We start from the raw sequence: 16,496 nt of genomic DNA, 5'->3' as shown, positions 1-16,496 counted from the left end.
ATTTCCTACATGGCTTATCTGGTGGACAAGTTGTTTCATCATACATTATACAACAACCTTCATACATGTGGCACGGATTTCACAAATTCTAGAATGTTGTGTGCCATTAAAATCAAACTTTGTTCAAACTTCATGCTTCTTTTAGTCCTCCTCATAACTACAGCCTTTGAAAGACCCTGCATGATTCTTTGTTTATATTTGCATATTAATCAGAATATTTCCGTGTGGGGTGGTTTAATCATGTCATACCACGTGAATAACTGAGCTGTGAAACAGTGAAATATTTTGTTTATTACTGCCAATAATCAGGGTTTAAAGCTTTGACCAAGAGGGTTTGTGTCTCCCAACCCATGTATTCTACTGCCATCTAGTGGAGAAAAGGAGCAATAGAAACACACTGACTGTAAATGATATTGTGCTCCATCAGAGCATTTTCACAGTTTGTACTACTACACACACACACGCGACTAAGGTGCTTGCATTTTAGGTTTTTGTTCACGAAGTACTTAAAAAATATATGACTTCAATATTCCTAACTTCTGACCACGCGTGGTTGTTTTATTGACATTCACCACTGAAGTCGAGAGCCGCTCTCTCCATGCTTTTGTTCTGAAGGCCGTAAAGGAAGTGTTGCCGTGGCAACTGTAGTTACACTGGTGTCCAGGGACGACTGAAGCGCCAGGTGCAAACACGGTGAGTTCCGAGCTAAACTTTACTTAGATATTTTCAATGACAAACGTATGACAGTTTAGACGGTTCTATGTTGTTTAATTGTCATTAAGTGGAAATGGGTCCGAAGGCAGCCAAAAAGGACTCTGATAAAAAGCCCAACACTGCAGGAGACTCAGCGGGCAAAGCGGAGGCTGGGCTCATTACAGCACCGTTTGAAGAGGTACAGTATGCCGTTTCATTACAACTTTTTTTTGTTTAACGTGATTATTATTTATCATCAACATACAGAATGTCGTGTAGACCTCCGCGAAGCTAATGTTTGCCAGTGCTGCTAGCTAAGTTTAAGTTTTTGCGTGCGTGCGTGTTCATGCATTGTGTGTAGAAGAATATTTCGTGTGACAGGGTGCTAACTTTGAGACTTTATGTATTTATAACAAAGTCAATCAGTAATTTTTTAAAAAGTTGCTGCCAGACATTTTTCATGCACCATTTGTCGTGGTAATTGATGCTAGCCTGCTAGCTAGCTAGCTAGCGTGGCGTGTCCATAACATGTGACGTCTTAGTTTTTACACAAATTCGTGATTTTGAAGGTGTCGGCGAGTGATAATCTTATTATAGTTATTTAAAAGGCCGCGTAAGCATAGCTGTCTGAGATTTTTAGTAAGTGTAACTCCACTTGTCACTTAACTGTAATAATTGATGAAAGCGTGATTGATTGATGTAACGTGAAGCTACCGCGTTAGCATTGCTTTAGAATGTTGAACTTAACGCAATTTCTAGGACTCTTGGAGGGCCTGTGTATCATTGGTGGTTGAGAGAAGTCCAGAGGAGGAGAAGCTGGTCCAGGCTTTGGCTTCAGCTGTACAGCAACCACAACGCAGGCTTTTCACGTTGTTAACCTGGGATAACCTCATTGCCAAGGTATTGTACCGTCAAAAGTCTTTTTATTGTTAATCTCTTGTATTTCTCTAGAGGTTTAGATACAGTTACTAATCAAATTGAATTGATTGTTTCAATCAATCCCAATCAATCTCAATTGATTGATTTGTTTTCACAGATTCATGAACTGGGGAATCCCAAAGCAAAAAAGCCTGATGGCACCCCCATGTTCTTTGAGGTAAGCTTTGGATGATTTTACAGGGATATATGTGTGATATACAGTGATTTGTTTATGAACATGCACATATTTGTCTAATGTAGGCTATAGAGCATGCTAAGACGCTGCTGGATGCAGGAGAGAAGATTCCCTGTGACCTTATGGCAAAAGCTATAAAGTTTGAGCTCCTGCAAATAAAAGCCAATGATCAGAAGCAGAGAGAAATTGAGCAGGTGAGTGTAACTAATAGGTAAGTTATTTTATGGCTAAAATAATACTAATTGACATAGATTGTACAGATGTACAGTATGATTAATGACCCTATAAAATTAATGATGTTTTCTGTCAACTAATGTTTAAGGCTGAGAGGGAAAAGTCAAAGGAACCCCCTTCCTATAATAGTAAGGACAAAGGTGGGGCCAAAGACAAAAAGGGAAAAGGTCCCCCATCACCTGTGGTATCATCCAAGGAGAAGAAAACACAGCTGAAACGCAGGGATGATGTTGAGCCACCTAAGTTCATAGGTAATGCCTCTGATTAAAACAGCTGTTATGAAGGAGTATTAAAGCAGTGTTGTTAGAAAAAAGAGAAGAGGTTGAACATATATTATCTGATAAAATTTGTGTTTGAGCACAGATGATGAGCCAGACTCTGGTCCTCAACTCTACATCCTATTGGTGGGCTTCTACCAGCCACACCTGATTGGGTTGCTTGATGCCATAGGTGTACATGTAGCTAATGTGATCAAGTTGTGTTTGGAGCACACTAATAGTACTGAGGGGCAACAGGAACAACCCTGCTGTGAGGATATTAAGGAGAGCCTGAGAGCCACTCCTGTTGTAGATGCAGGTAAGGTCTCAGCAGAGTGTAAAACATTACTGATATAAACAACAATTCATTCTTTCACTATTATTTGATTAGTATTATATCATAATGTCTTCTGTGTGTGCCAGAAGCAAACTTTCATGGCAGTGAAGAGCTGGCTTTGCAGGCCACAAAGTTAGATCTGTTCTGGTCAGGACTGAAACCAGTTTTGGACGGCGGGCCACCAGATTCCAAGCTCCATGATGTTGTTCAGCTCAGCTACACTATCCCTGATCACTTCCAAGCACAAGACCCAGAGTCTATGGTGGGTTGTTTCTGACAGATTGCTGCCTTTATTGTGTCTTTACATTTTACACAACTTGTTGTTTTTTCACACTCATTGTCTAAGTTTATGCACTGTGTGTCCAGCTGGAATTGGGAAGCAGAATTTTTGATGGTGTGGCCAAACTCATCTATGACTGTCTAGGCTGGCGCCAGCAGCATCAGCACTACAAAGACAATGTCAAACTCATCACTATACCCACTGTGGATGTGTTGGATTCACGACCTGCAAAGGTACACATGTGCAGACTTAGTAATTATTAGTTGTCTTGATCTGTAAGTGATACATTTAACTAAAGTATGTTTACCATATGTTAGTGGCTGCATTTAATGGTATAGTAAAAAAATTGTAGTGCTCTACAAAAATTTATATATAGCAGAGGATGGTTTCGATCCATCGACCTCTGGGTTATGGGCCCAGCACGCTTCCGCTGCGCCACTCTGCTGCATGGTCTGTGTTTGATTCAGGAGGTCAGAACTTGGTAATTGTGGGTTCAAGTCCACCAGGAATCTGTTTGCTCAACTTTAAGTTTGAATACAATCTATATGGGTATAATATGGAATATAATTTGTTATCATGCAGCATAACGCATTAATCCTAAACCTGTAGAACAATAGAATAGAATCACCAAGTTGTCATTAAAGCTTAAAGCTTATTGCTATGTTTGTTCCTTTTCCAGGTTGTGGCAACTGAGACAGCAACTCCACAACTCAAGAATGTGGATATGTGTTACTATAGTCATCTGTTGGACCAGGTCCCCTGTGAAGCCTGCTCTGTACCCTTGGTCTTGCACTGTATGCTGGAACAGGTATGTGTATATGGTAGTGTGAGTATACAGTTTTCTTTCATGTCAAAAACAGTGGGGCATAAAAATAGGTTGTAAGCATGGGAAAAATTCAAAAGGTTATGTCAGAAGTGGGATTCGAACCCACGCCTCCAGAGGAGACTGCGACCTGAACGCAGCGCCTTAGACCGCTCGGCCATCCTGACTGTATAAACGTGCATTGAGCGAGTCATAAAAAAATGTTGTATTGGCTTGGCTCGTTGCAAATATCAAATGTAGAACAAAATCAGAATTATGTAAATAAAGTTAGAAATTAATTTTTCATTTACTATACCAAGTCTGTTTAGCCACCTTAAGACTGGTCTGGAAACCGCCCAACTTTGGTAACTTTGCTTTGTATGTCTAGGTGGTGATTTCCGAGGAGCTGTCAGGAGCTGAGAGGTCTTTGCCCACCCACACCGCTCTAAATGATGATACTAAACCTCTTTGTGGACCTTGGTTAGACAGTGAGCTGGCAAGTTACATGCTCCAAAGATTCTTCTCTCTGGTACACACCAACAACGACAGGAGTCAGATGCTTAGTGAAATCCTACCAACAGTACAGAATGAAGAAGATAAGAAGGTATTGTGGCTAAACTGTGACTGAATAACACATACGCCATATTATATCAAGCATGTACCCATGCATTGAAAACCCCCCCTGCATTTTTGGTGCCACATGTGAAGCATTGGTGGTTCAGTGGTAGAATTCTCGCCTGCCACGCGGGAGGCCCGGGTTCGATTCCCGGCCAATGCAAGGCATTTTTTATGCCGGAGGGGGGTGTTGTACTCGGGGTCAGGAACTCGTATTTCAGGGGCTGGACCTTTTCCTACCCAATCTCATTTAGCTCCTTCGTCATGATAATAGTACTCTTCACAGAGTAGGCTGGGCTTAGGTGCAGCATGGGGGAGAATACTCCCTGAGCAACCATGTAAGAGGCAGTTCAAGTCCACCCCCATTTTGGACTGGATAATGGTTTGTTGATGTTTGCCCCTGATAAAACATAAGTTTTTCTGGATTTTTCATCTGAGCCATTTATACAAAACATTTACTGTTAAGACTTATATGCACCAAAGTACATACCACTTTGCCTCCAGGAGAGGGTGCTGAAATCAAGGAAGAGAGCAGGTCGTAAAGTCCTGATTAGGAATCTAGACAGTTCCAGGTTCCTGGCTTGTCTGTTTTACAAGTTTCGGCCAGATTTGGAAAAACATTCTCATGTCACTTTCAATATTGGTCCTGGTCAATATTTCTCAGAGTGAATATATTTTAACTACTAGGATTTGATTAGACCATCAGGTTATCTAATTGGAAGGATGGATGAAATTTGAAGAATCTTTCGTCACAAGGATGCCATGAACACCATGAATTGACTTTGTCTTTTTTTGACCACCTAAATTGAAATTTATTTAATTCAATTTTGTTTGAATTGCAAGGAAAAACTCCCCAGTTCTTCCTTGTGTCAAATCCATTGTGTCTAATACTTATATTGGAACTATACATATTATTGCTGGTTTCTTCGATGACCTACATGCAATTTAATAATTTGTTTCTATTGTCTTTTGCCCTATGTATCAGAGACTTGCTGAGAAATTTGGAGGACAAGCTCTGAAGAACCCTAAGGATCCTCTGGTCATTAGACATCTTGATGAGAGGGCACTTCGCCTGAGGGACATCACTGTAAGCTGTTTATTTTTTAATCCTTTTTTAGTTAGTTACTTTTAAATCAGCAGGAGTCAACGCTATAGTTCAGGTGCAGTATTAATTGTGTGTTTGCGTGTATGCTGTCTTAGGTGGTTTCACACTTCAATCCAGCAGAGGTGGAGTTGTCCATAATTAGGCTGACTCCAGTGTGGGAACTGATTCAGTCGGTAGCTCAGAAGAGTAACAAAAACTCCAGTTGGATGACACTAAAACAACAGCTACAACACTACTGCACAGACGGTCAGGAGCTGTCAGCCTCTACTTGCATAGCCATTGCTGTAGATGTGTTTCAACAGTATACATATAAATCCTTTGTTATGATGTAATATCTTATAGATTTTGTGTCGTGGCCAGAAGTGGAGCGATTGTTTCACCAGAGTGTATTTGAGTCTATGCCACTGACTAGATTGGATGATGAGGGTGTGTTACCAAGGGCTGCTAAAACACAGGAACCAACATGGCAGCAAACACCAACAGTAATACCCTGGGACAACCCGTGGTCTTATTCTAAACAGCAGCTTCATGACCTGCAGCATACAGGTTTGTTTCTGCTTCTGTCAGTTCATCTGTATGCGTTGGACTGCAATAAACTTCATTGCTTTACTTTTATTATTTGCTTTCACTATAGGTATATTTCCTATGGAGGACCCTGAACAAACAGAGGTATTGTTCATATTTTTGTGTGAACTTTTATATATATATATATATATATATAAACATTGCAACCATTTATTATGATTTTCTTGCAAATGATGTAGCATTCTGTATTTTCCCCTAGCACTGCAGTGGCAGAGTGCGTTGCCAGCTGGATTTAGCTGGCATTCAGAGCTGTAGGCAGAGATCTCTGCTTGACTGGCACTATGCTGAACACCACAATGCAGCTGTCTTCCCACAGGTGAAATTATTTGCCTACATTAGTATTTTTGTTATTAAATTGTGTTCACACTTATATCACAATGTAACAGATTAAACACTTTTTGAGGTGGGTTTTTTTACATGAAAGGCAGCAGTGTATGACATAAACAACGAGACTTGAGATTATACGCTGCAGCATTATGATGTTTATTGCAGCAATTGTTAAAAGCTCAAAGATTTCTGTCTTTAGCACAAAGTCTAACTTTTTTAAATTGTAGGGATGCTTTTGAAACTCACTTTTCAGCATTCTGAATGGTGTTGCCTGTCACTGAGTTTGTGCAAAAATGTAGCCACAGGCACAAAAGCTAATTTGTCCAAGGACTCATAATATTTCAGTAGGTTAGTGGACAGTCAGTCTTTTGTGTCCTCACTTGGTGAGAGTGAGCAAACTGTCATATTAAATTGACAATTTTCCCATTGTGGGACTAATAAAGGTATTCTTAATCTTAATTTTCAGAGATTCAATGAAGCAGTGACTTAGTTTTCAGCTCCTAAATATGTATATAATTGTGATTTTCTTTATGTCAAGGTACTCCAGTTAGCCTCAGAGGAATATCTCTGCATGGACACCTTCAGAGGGACCCATAATAACATCCTGTACATTTTTTGCCACAATCCGATGAGTCCTCAGTGCCAGTCCAAGGAGTTCTGGGATGTTGCCCTTCACACTGATGTCAAGTTTAGGTCAGAGGTTAAGCTCTCTTTTTCTAGTGCTTACTGGCATGGTATAAATAGTAAGATGTCTTTAGCTGGGTAGGAACTACAATAGTTAATACCATGAGGATAGAGGATGTAATTCAGTAAGTTGTTCACCATTGTGCCTTGTCAGCACTACTGACAAACCATTAAATAAATTTGCTCCACACAGATGTATTCAGAAAGCCCTGACTCTTGTCAGCAGTTACTTGCATCTACACATTGACTAATGAAACAGTGTGTGTATACAGCGTTGCATTAAATTTACTGTTTAACTCATTCTCATCCTTCCTAATATTTCACAGGACGTATCTAGAACATGTGGCAGATAAGATTTCAGACTGGACTAGAGAGGAAGAATTAAAGAGAGTGGCTACATTTTCTGTAGAGGAGGTGAAGGAGATGGAAGAGAAGGAGGAGGTGGAGAAGAATGGAGAGGGGGAGGAGAACATCCTGGAATCTGTCATCAGAAAAGACTCTCTGAAAGTCAGTGTTGCATGAATACACGTATGAGTAGTTAATGAACTATAATTCAATAACTTGATCCTGTTCAATTTTATTGATTGTGCCCCTTTTTGTGCCAGACTATTACGGTACTGTTTAGTACTCTCTCACATTACCCCTACATTGTGACTGCAGTTTTTATTTTGTGCATTACTCTATAGGCTTGGAAGTTAGAGCAGGAACGCTCGAAGGAAGAGGAGATGGCCAAAAAATCCAAGAAGGAGAACACACCAAAAGGCAAGCAGCAGAAGGAGGAGAAAAGTAAAACTTTGTCGAGTGGCAAGACTAGCAAACCGGAAACAGCAGCCAGCAGAGCCAATACACCTACAACGTCCACAATTACTGCAGCACCCCCTGTGGACAAAAGCCAAGAACTACACACAACAGAGGAGCCTTTCAATGTGAGGGCACACACTCAAATGTATTATTTAACAGAACTTATGTTTAAAGCAGAACAGAATAGGTGCTTGTGTTGCTTAACTCTGTCTGGCTAGAAATAATAAATCACTGTCTGTTCATATGTATGTGATGTATAGGGTTTCACAGGATACAACATGGATGGAAAATTGATACATGCGTCAGGACGACTTCAGTACCTTTTCCCTTCCGATGGAGGACAGATCACAGTGGAGAACATTAGCTTTGTTGCAGGTATAAAGACAAAAGACTGGGTTGTAAAAAAGGCTTTTAATGTTAAAAAACAACTTTCATTGAATATCGATCCCAGATAAAAGCATAAAGCTCAGATACTTACTCCTTTCTGACACATTATGTGATGGTTTTACACCAGGTTCTAGTCACATGAAACTGTCTGTGAAGAAGGATGGACATAATTTCTACACGCACATAAACGAAGTCCTTGCTGATCCTGCAAAACCTCCCCCACAGACCCAAGACACAAAAACCACTGACCCAAAGGAGGACTATAAAGAGAGATGTGAGGTTAAACAAAACTAGACAAGTGCCTGTTTTGTAGTTTTTTATCAGTTCATGCAAACTGTTATTCAGTGGATGATTTTGAAGAACAAAAAAGAAATGAAATGTATGTAATTCTTTGCGTCCTTTTCAGTGTCAAAGTCCGTGGAGACGAAAAGAGTAAAACAGGGCTCTTTCTCAGCTGTGCTAGCAAACAAAATCCACCTTTCATACAGTTTCTTTGGTCCCACAGGAGAATATACAGGTGCTACTGACATCATTTTCATGATATATTTTTACGTATTGCAGTTGAAAACAGGTTGATAATCAGTATTTCGGTTTCGTGTTATGCTCTAGTAAGTACACAGGAAACAAAAGTGGGAATCCAAGAGCCCTCCGCCGTTGACTCTGTCCCACTCCTCTCCTCCACCCATAAATCCAGCCAGCTGTGTTCGTCATTAAACACATTTAACAGTCTTTGCCTCTCAGTTCCCAATGGCCTTCTGCTGCAATTTCTGCAAGATGATACACAAGGTCAGTGATGGACTTTATTGCAAATTTAAGTAGTTTGACAACACTGCCTGTGCACTGTGAAACGAGTAGAACAGTTAATACGCATTATAGGAGAAGGCATTGCTTTCTTTAAATGAAATAGTTAAAAAATAGTCTGCATAAAGTGAGAAGTTTAAATTCAATGTACATTGAAATTTATAGTTCCCATTCATCACTCTTCACTCGCCCTATATTTCAGGGGTATCACCAGAAGAAAGGGATTTATTGGTGAGACAGAGCTTTCCTTTCTATAGTAGCGGAAAGGTTAGCCATCAACGGGACATATCCCTTTCCAGAGAACTGTCCCGTGTAATCACCAGCCAGGGAGCTGTGATACGCCACATGAGAGACAGATCCACAGAGGTATACATGCGCACGCACACTGAATCTACATATAATAATAATAACAAATGTACAGCTCACAGGAACATACATCTGTGTGTTTTGGAGGTGCTGTTTCCAGATGGGTCAGTCAGTTTTAGCCAGGACTCTGGTCCAGTGTGGGTGCCTGACTCTGAGGTTCAAGAGGACAACCCTCATCGGGAGGCTGAGCACAACAAGAAAGGTTGGTCTGTAGCACTACACAACACTTTATTTTCTCAAGATTCGAATCAGCATGGTGGGGTACTTGCTAGATGGAAAGTTAAGTATCGGTTTTATTGACACTCTTTGGATGTATTCTGTGTTTGTGTGTACAGAGCACAGTTCAGGCTGCTGGATAACTACATCTCCATCTGGTGATCGCATCTGCACTGTTGGGACCACACACAGAATAATACCCATGGACTCTCTTCACTGCTTTAAGGCTACAGACCTTATTACCCATCAGGCAAGAGAAAAGAAGTACCCATAAAGTCAATGCAACTCTGATACAGCCTAAAGACTGAACACTGATTCCATACTGAAATCACCTAATGCTTTTTATTGCTTAGTAACTTGCTGTTCTTGTGTTAGGTGATGTGTAGCCGGGAAGATCTGGTGGTTTCTGTCCAGAACCCAGATGGATCTTTAATTGTAGAATATGCAGATGGAACCAGGATTACCAGTCTATTCCAAGACAAGCCAATCAATACAGCTCAACACAAAGGTGACCACTACACTATTTCTATGTGCTACTGCAGATTGCTCGACAGTATATATAGTCAATAAATAATAATAATGTGTACATGATATTTGAATCAAACAGAATTTTAAGTCTTTTTGTCTGTGACCTTTCAGGAATGCGGCCGGAATATACAAACCTTAAATCAGCATCTCGGTGTGTCACATGCTGTGTGGACAGCATTAATGAGAATATGGAAACCCAGAGTGCTTGTGACAATAGAGAGGAGATAAGCAGAAACAGCGAAGGCACCCCACATACTTGTAACAAAAATGAGTGTGGCTTCATGTGTAATGATAGGGAGTGTACTCAAAGTGGTATGCACCTGAATAGTGAGCAGAAGGAGTTTACTGTGATAGAGAATGGTAAAGCAAGTGATTGTGAGATTGATAATGGGACTGTGTCTGCAAAAGAGTCAGTGGTGTTGGTGGAGAAGGAGGGCTTTGCCACAGTAGTGATGTACCCGGAGCGTCACGCAGCTCATGTCTTTTTAGCTGATGGAACTGTCATCAGTGGGACTAACCAAGGAGAGTATGAGGTTTGTTTTAAAAGCAAATATTGTATCATTGTTCTAATGATGTTTTGTTGTAATACAAAAAGACTCAGTGTTGATGACCAGCAGATGGCACCAAAGTAAAGCTTAAAGAGAAAGCTTAGAAATTATGATGTTTAAATGTAAATATAACTGATCACTGTTTCTTGTCAACAGAATTATACATACCCATTTACACTTTTGTGTGTGTTTGTGTGCATTTGTAGGTGTTTCCGCCTAGTGTTGGGCTCCTGCAGATTCAAAATGATGGAAAGTGTTTGTACTCATCTGACCCGTCTGTAACCCCTAGCCCAAAAGGTTACGCCTCTCTAAATCAGCCAGGAATTTACGCCATGAGTCACACAGATAAGATAGCCTGTGACATGACAGACCCTGATGGGAATCACTTCCAGGTCAGAGTGTGTTTACGTGAGACATAACATTCTTTTTTATGTGTTATGTTCAGTGCTGGGAACATTAACAAACTTTGTTGCAGGTGATGGAGGATGGGCAGATAACTATATTAAACTCAAGTCCTGCTCCAAGCTCATTCAAACATGATGAGGAAATACTTGAAGAGGAAAAGAATAAAGAAGTGGCCATTCTTCACGTAAAACACATGGAACATCGTCCCAGGTAGACTCCATACATATGTACTATCCTGTATTGTGGCTTTTATAATGTTTTATTTTATAACTAAACTCACATTTAACTTATGTAAAGATGATCCATTCTTTTGTCATATGTTTCAGACTGTTTCTGGTACATGAAGATAGCTCTGGCACTGAACTACTCAACTATCACACGGTAGAGGAGCTACTCTACCAGGTATATTCTGACCCTACCATAGCACTGATGAAGGAACAACTGCCAGACACGCAAGGTACCACTGCCAGACACAGAACAGGTTTCATATGGGTGAAAATTGAATAAGAAATGCTAGATTATTTTGTCTCAACATGTATTTGTTAAACGCATGTATTTTTAGGTAGTGTATGTTTAATGTTGTTGTCTGTCAAGCTGCTCCTCCACAGGTTATAAAATAATGTGTTGTTTGTTGCCATGTTTGTGTTTGAAACAGATGAGTTTGGCATCACTATCCTAAAGCCCAGTCACCAGAGTGTGTGGTCCCAGTGGCTGCTAGGCAAACAGAACCCTGACATCACCCCTCCAAACCTCAGATATCGCAGCAGGCATGACTTCCCCAGAGCAGAGGTACAGATTATATTGTACTTGTACACAGAGGCAAACAAACATGCAGGGTCATAGACAATTTCCTGATTATGTTTTTTTTCCCCATTTTCCAGACTAAGAGCCAAGGTCCTCCATTTGGTACAGATAAAGGATCTGGTCTGACTTTGAAAGTGCAGACTAGAGCTTCCGCAGTGCAGCATCAACCTGTCAGGAGCTGCCCTAAAGTCCTAGAGATGAGAGAACTGTACCAGCATCGGCCATTCACAACACCACTCAGAAATACTATAGACTCACGACTGAAGGTAAAACTTTACTGAGATGGTGCCCTCTTTTATCATCAAAATCTATCTTACTTTAAAACATGACCTATCTTAAAATGTGGCTTTGACTGCAGCAATACATTGAGAGTTTGATGGAGCGAGAGCTGCAATTAGAAGAGAGGAAAGTTAAAGACCCTTGCTCTGAAGAGGACGGTGATCTCCTCAAGCTGATCCTGGTGAACTCTCAATCTCACACAGATCTAAAGCATACAATATATTTCGTATTACAGTTTCCAGTTCGCTATTCTGTTACTGATATTGACACTAAACACACAAAATGTTGTCAATCACGAGAATCGAATTTTTCACATAACCACTATCAATAATATTTATACAAATACAATCAAATAATTACCAATATGTTTACAGTCTTTCGCAGGGGGAGATGAATCAAGCCAAACCATCAGTCTCTGGACTTCAGGTATAAAACTTCTGTATCAAAGAATTTTTTGTAAACCACATATTAGATACAAACATACAATAATCATTTATTATTTGTCAAATTAAAGAAGACAGCAGAGCAACTCAATGTCTCACACTCTCATTTCATCCGAGAATCCACAGTGGATGTTGCCAGTCTGTACAACCAAGGAGTTAAAGATCCCACCGAGCAGTCGGACATCTCAGAAGATACTGCAGCTAGTGACGATATGGAGAAATTCAAATGGTATATATGCTTAGGTAACATAACGTGCACTAGGTTTGATGCATTTAGCTGTATTAAAATATCCTTTTATACTTTCCTTTTCTATCCAGGTTTCCTAAAGGAAAGGACTCCAAATGGACTGAAAGACGTGAACAATACAGGTAAACAAAATATTAGGCTGCTCTAAATGATTTGGAAGGAAACCCTAATTGCAGATTCAGTGGACACTAAGACATAAAAACTCCATGTATAGATGGATAACTCCATTCTAATTTGAGTTATAGATGAGTCAAGAAAAACAAGCGCACTTATGATTAGTGCACTGATGTGTGTATGAAATCTCTTGTACTGAGTACTTGATATTCTTTGAGTGGCTTTTCTGTCCTATTTAATGACATCACTGACTGATGTGTATGTACCAGTGGTTGCATTGAAATGACTCATCAGTGGCCTTTTCATTTATGTATGTTCTTTCTCATTTGAAGGAATTATTTGGAACATAAGTATGACATACATATTCTGCCACTACTACAGAACTACAACAGAGTGGTGCATCAAATTGACACTTGAAGCTGTCAGCTCCACAGTCAATTTTCTCTATTTGCATGTGTATTTTAGAGAGGAGTTATGTGAAGAGAAGACCTGGAGAGAGGCTCTGAGGAAGAAGAGTTCTGTTCCCTTTTTCCACCCAGAAAATATTTCATTATACCAGGTAGTTAGGTGTTTTTTTTCAGTATAATGCAGAATATGTTAAATCATCGTAAGTTGGTTTAGTGATATGCTGTTTTCTATTTTTCCAGGGTCTGCTGCCACATGAAATACCAGACATGAGGATGCTATCCATGGATCTACCACCGATCCCCAAGTCAGACAGTGCTGAGGCCTTCTTGAAAGATGCCCCACAAGAGGATAGTGAGTTATTATACTGTCACTGTTTAGTAGGCAGTACTGAAATTGAGCTCATGTTAAGAGTGTCCTATGTAATGGGAATCTGTACGTGTGATTGATCAGCCCCCAATAAAGAAACAGTGAGACTGGATTGCCCTGGATTTTCATAAAAATGAAACAGGACAACGGCATTTAACCGTTATTGTCTATGTATATAGACGGTTATGTATATAGCATCATATAATATGCAGAACTCTGTCTCTACAGCTCCACGACCTTTAAACCCAACACCGTCTAAATCAGAAAGGTAATAATATCTTTTTAATTCCTTATCCGTTACATAATGCTCATAATCTGTTCGTATTGTGACACTTTTTACCTCATGTTTTGCAGTCATGCACCAGCTTGTGACAGGAATCCTGAGAAGAGACCCACCAACCCCACACCTCAGACTGCTGGTTTGTTTCTCACTGTTCCCTGTTGTGTATGTTAAAATGTACCCCCCCCCCATTAGTGGCCCTAACAATAATATATCACATGCGAGGGCAGGAGAGTAAAGATCTTAAGTGCTGTGTTCAGTTAGGCAAGAAGTGGAGGGCCATTGAACAGTAATCAATCATGAGCACTGAATATTGCAGAGGTATGGTGAGGGCTGTATCAAATTTTATTTAAAGTATCAGCAGGTTGGAAAATAAATTAAACCTATTTCATTTTTTGTGAAGGGCCGAACAGTGTGTAGGATTTACATTCTGTGATTTCCAGGCTGGATATTATGCAGCATGGACGAACTAGTCACTTCCAATTGCATATAAATGGATGAATTACCATTTCTGTGTGTGTGTGTGTGTGTGCGTGTGTGTGTGTGTGTGTGTGTACATTCATTCATGTTCAGGTGAATGCAGTCTAAGGGGCTTATCTAGACAATGTAAGCCAGTCCAGCTGGATGTGACTGGAAAGCCTAGGCGGAGTAGAGTCAAGAAACCAACCTCCATCCTTGGCTCTAAGCCTTGCAGTGTACCAAATCAACAGGTACACACACACACACATACATTTAGAAATGCAAATCAGTAGTTCATCACTACATGTAAATATTTGTGTGAAGTCTTGCTGGTATTTGTCCCAAATAAACAAATCAATATATCAGGATTTATCACTTCATATGAGTTATACACATTGTGTGCTTTCACTTTATGTGTGTCCTGTGTTCCAGTTCCTGACAGTGGAAGAGCCAGTAAGGAGGACGTGTCGAACAGTTTCCCTCACTGATCCCAGTGTTGTAGCGAGGGGCTTCCAGTTCCTTCCCCCAAGTGTTGACTTTGGTACGGTGCAGGAGGGCACCACCTCTGCTATTACTGTGGTGATGAAGAATGTGGGTGTGGACATGTGCAGGTACAGCATACACAAGATGGATGGATTTATAAAAAATCCAAAAGGAGATAAGGAAAACAGTTAAGTTGCAGTCGTATAGCTGTTAGTATGTCAGAAAGAAATGAGGATAGGTGGAGGCAATTTGTGGGTCACCTTCAAGTCCAAAGGGAAAAGTATGACCTGTAACTATTTGTGGTTTGTTTCAATCTGTCTCTGCCAGGTTCCATGTGAAACAGCCTCCTGCTGCTACAGGCCTCCGGGTCATCTACAATCCTGGCCCTGTAAGTTTCCATCTAGATGTTTATTGTGCTTAAATGTTTTAAGGAAGATTTTCCAGGTTGAATGTTATCGAAGTTCATGTTGTTTCGTGTTTTGAAAATTAATTGAATTAATTAAACACAATTTCCTGCAATCTTCAGTCTAAATACATGTACTGTCTGTCTAGGTGGCGGCAGGTTTGAAGGTTAAACTGCAGGTTCAGCTGTTTGCCATGTGTGTGCCCAGAGCGGGAGAAGAAGAACCAAAGAAGTACTTGTCCCAGGATATTATCATTCATACGGAGCCGGAAATTATCTACTTGCCTGTCACTGCTAATATCCTTTAAACACATACATATATGGTACAGTTAAACTTGCTTTTCTCATGTTTGTATTAGCTGGAAAGTAGCCTTAGCCTTCAGCATTGTACTTGCTAAATGTACACATGCATACAGAAGCTTTGTAAAATCTAATTTCTGCATGTCTTAGTTTAGTTTTGCCACAGATTCAAAATCTGTGTAGAGAAAACATACAATCCTTACATATTTTACCCATCGTTCCTGAGAGACTGCATGCTGTTTGGCTCAAGGAGCATAACAGTGCACACAAAAAGAAAGAGTCCAGGGTCCTCCGGCCTTCCACTGGGTTTGGAAATAATGCACAGAAGAATCACGACTAGTCCAACGGGACACCCAGGTCAGTATCTCACTCTACATATAAAGATATTGTTGCTGAAAGATCAGTATTATTCACCCTGTATTTGTATGTGTATTCCAGGACATAGTAATGGCACAAATCTCCAGATTTCATGTCATTACCATCGTTTTTTTTTGTTGCCGTCAAAATAAAAAGGTTCAAATAATAGCAGCACATAAATCTGGGTTTTTTTTGTGTATCATTTTGATATGAAATACATTTTGATATATACCAGTCACTGATGGCTAAAATGCCAATATTATTCAGCCTGTTTGTGTTTATGTTAGATTATGTGTTAGATTTTATTTCACAAATAATCAAATATTTTCATATTAAATGTTTTAAAATTAAATGTTGAAGTAAGATTAGCAGCAGTTAATGTAGGCCTTTGATTATACTGTAAATATTTTGGCCGGAGTTAGATACGTGCCCCAGTGAGTGTGTGCGCGCGTCTGTCTCTACAGGGGA

At 40.1% G+C, this 16,496-nt stretch overlaps 1 protein-coding gene and 2 non-coding genes across 3 annotated transcripts; 2 read left to right on the top strand and 1 right to left on the bottom strand.

Moving 5' to 3' along the window:
- Positions 1 to 587: 587 nt before the first annotated feature.
- On the top strand, positions 588 to 16,016 carry spag17 (sperm associated antigen 17). Its single transcript, XM_028429388.1, has 46 exons — positions 588 to 693; positions 783 to 892; positions 1,453 to 1,593; positions 1,730 to 1,789; positions 1,873 to 2,001; positions 2,130 to 2,292; positions 2,405 to 2,617; positions 2,722 to 2,897; positions 3,002 to 3,148; positions 3,595 to 3,723; positions 4,106 to 4,321; positions 5,318 to 5,419; positions 5,533 to 5,683; positions 5,780 to 5,983; positions 6,072 to 6,106; positions 6,222 to 6,338; positions 6,888 to 7,042; positions 7,360 to 7,540; positions 7,720 to 7,959; positions 8,095 to 8,209; positions 8,349 to 8,495; positions 8,628 to 8,738; positions 8,831 to 9,007; positions 9,225 to 9,388; positions 9,476 to 9,590; positions 9,724 to 9,854; positions 9,980 to 10,112; positions 10,244 to 10,665; positions 10,887 to 11,072; positions 11,156 to 11,295; positions 11,412 to 11,542; positions 11,741 to 11,874; positions 11,967 to 12,155; positions 12,248 to 12,349; positions 12,543 to 12,594; positions 12,729 to 12,840; positions 12,930 to 12,980; positions 13,438 to 13,531; positions 13,620 to 13,731; positions 13,975 to 14,014; positions 14,101 to 14,165; positions 14,600 to 14,736; positions 14,918 to 15,096; positions 15,296 to 15,356; positions 15,521 to 15,668; positions 15,884 to 16,016. Exons 2-46 carry the CDS (start codon positions 788 to 790, stop codon positions 16,009 to 16,011), a joined length of 6,240 nt encoding a protein of 2,079 aa, XP_028285189.1. The 5' UTR covers positions 588 to 693; positions 783 to 787; the 3' UTR covers positions 16,012 to 16,016.
- On the bottom strand, positions 3,823 to 3,905 carry trnal-cag (transfer RNA leucine (anticodon CAG)). The gene has a single exon. It is a non-coding gene; the product is annotated as a tRNA-Leu (tRNA).
- Positions 4,425 to 4,495, top strand: trnag-gcc (transfer RNA glycine (anticodon GCC)). Its single transcript has one exon. It is a non-coding gene; the product is annotated as a tRNA-Gly (tRNA).
- Positions 16,017 to 16,496: the final 480 nt, after the last annotated feature.

The sequence above is a fragment of the Parambassis ranga genome, chromosome 18 (assembly GCF_900634625.1).
Source record: "Parambassis ranga chromosome 18, fParRan2.1, whole genome shotgun sequence".
Taxonomy (NCBI): Eukaryota; Metazoa; Chordata; class Actinopteri; family Ambassidae; genus Parambassis; species Parambassis ranga.
This window is presented reverse-complemented; position numbering and strand designations above follow the sequence as displayed.

What these genes read in the sequence shown, in the direction of transcription:
- spag17 (XM_028429388.1), top strand. Translation starts at nt 788, where the DNA reads ATGGGTCCGAAGGCAGCCAAAAAGGACTCTGATAAAAAGCCCAACACT. An exon ending in CTATAGACTCACGACTGAAG is followed by an intron (nt 12,156 to 12,247) that starts GTAAAACTTTAC and finishes CTTTGACTGCAG; the next exon opens with CAATACATTGAGAGTTTGAT. An exon ending in GAAAGACGTGAACAATACAG is followed by an intron (nt 12,981 to 13,437) that starts GTAAACAAAATA and finishes TGTGTATTTTAG; the next exon opens with AGAGGAGTTATGTGAAGAGA.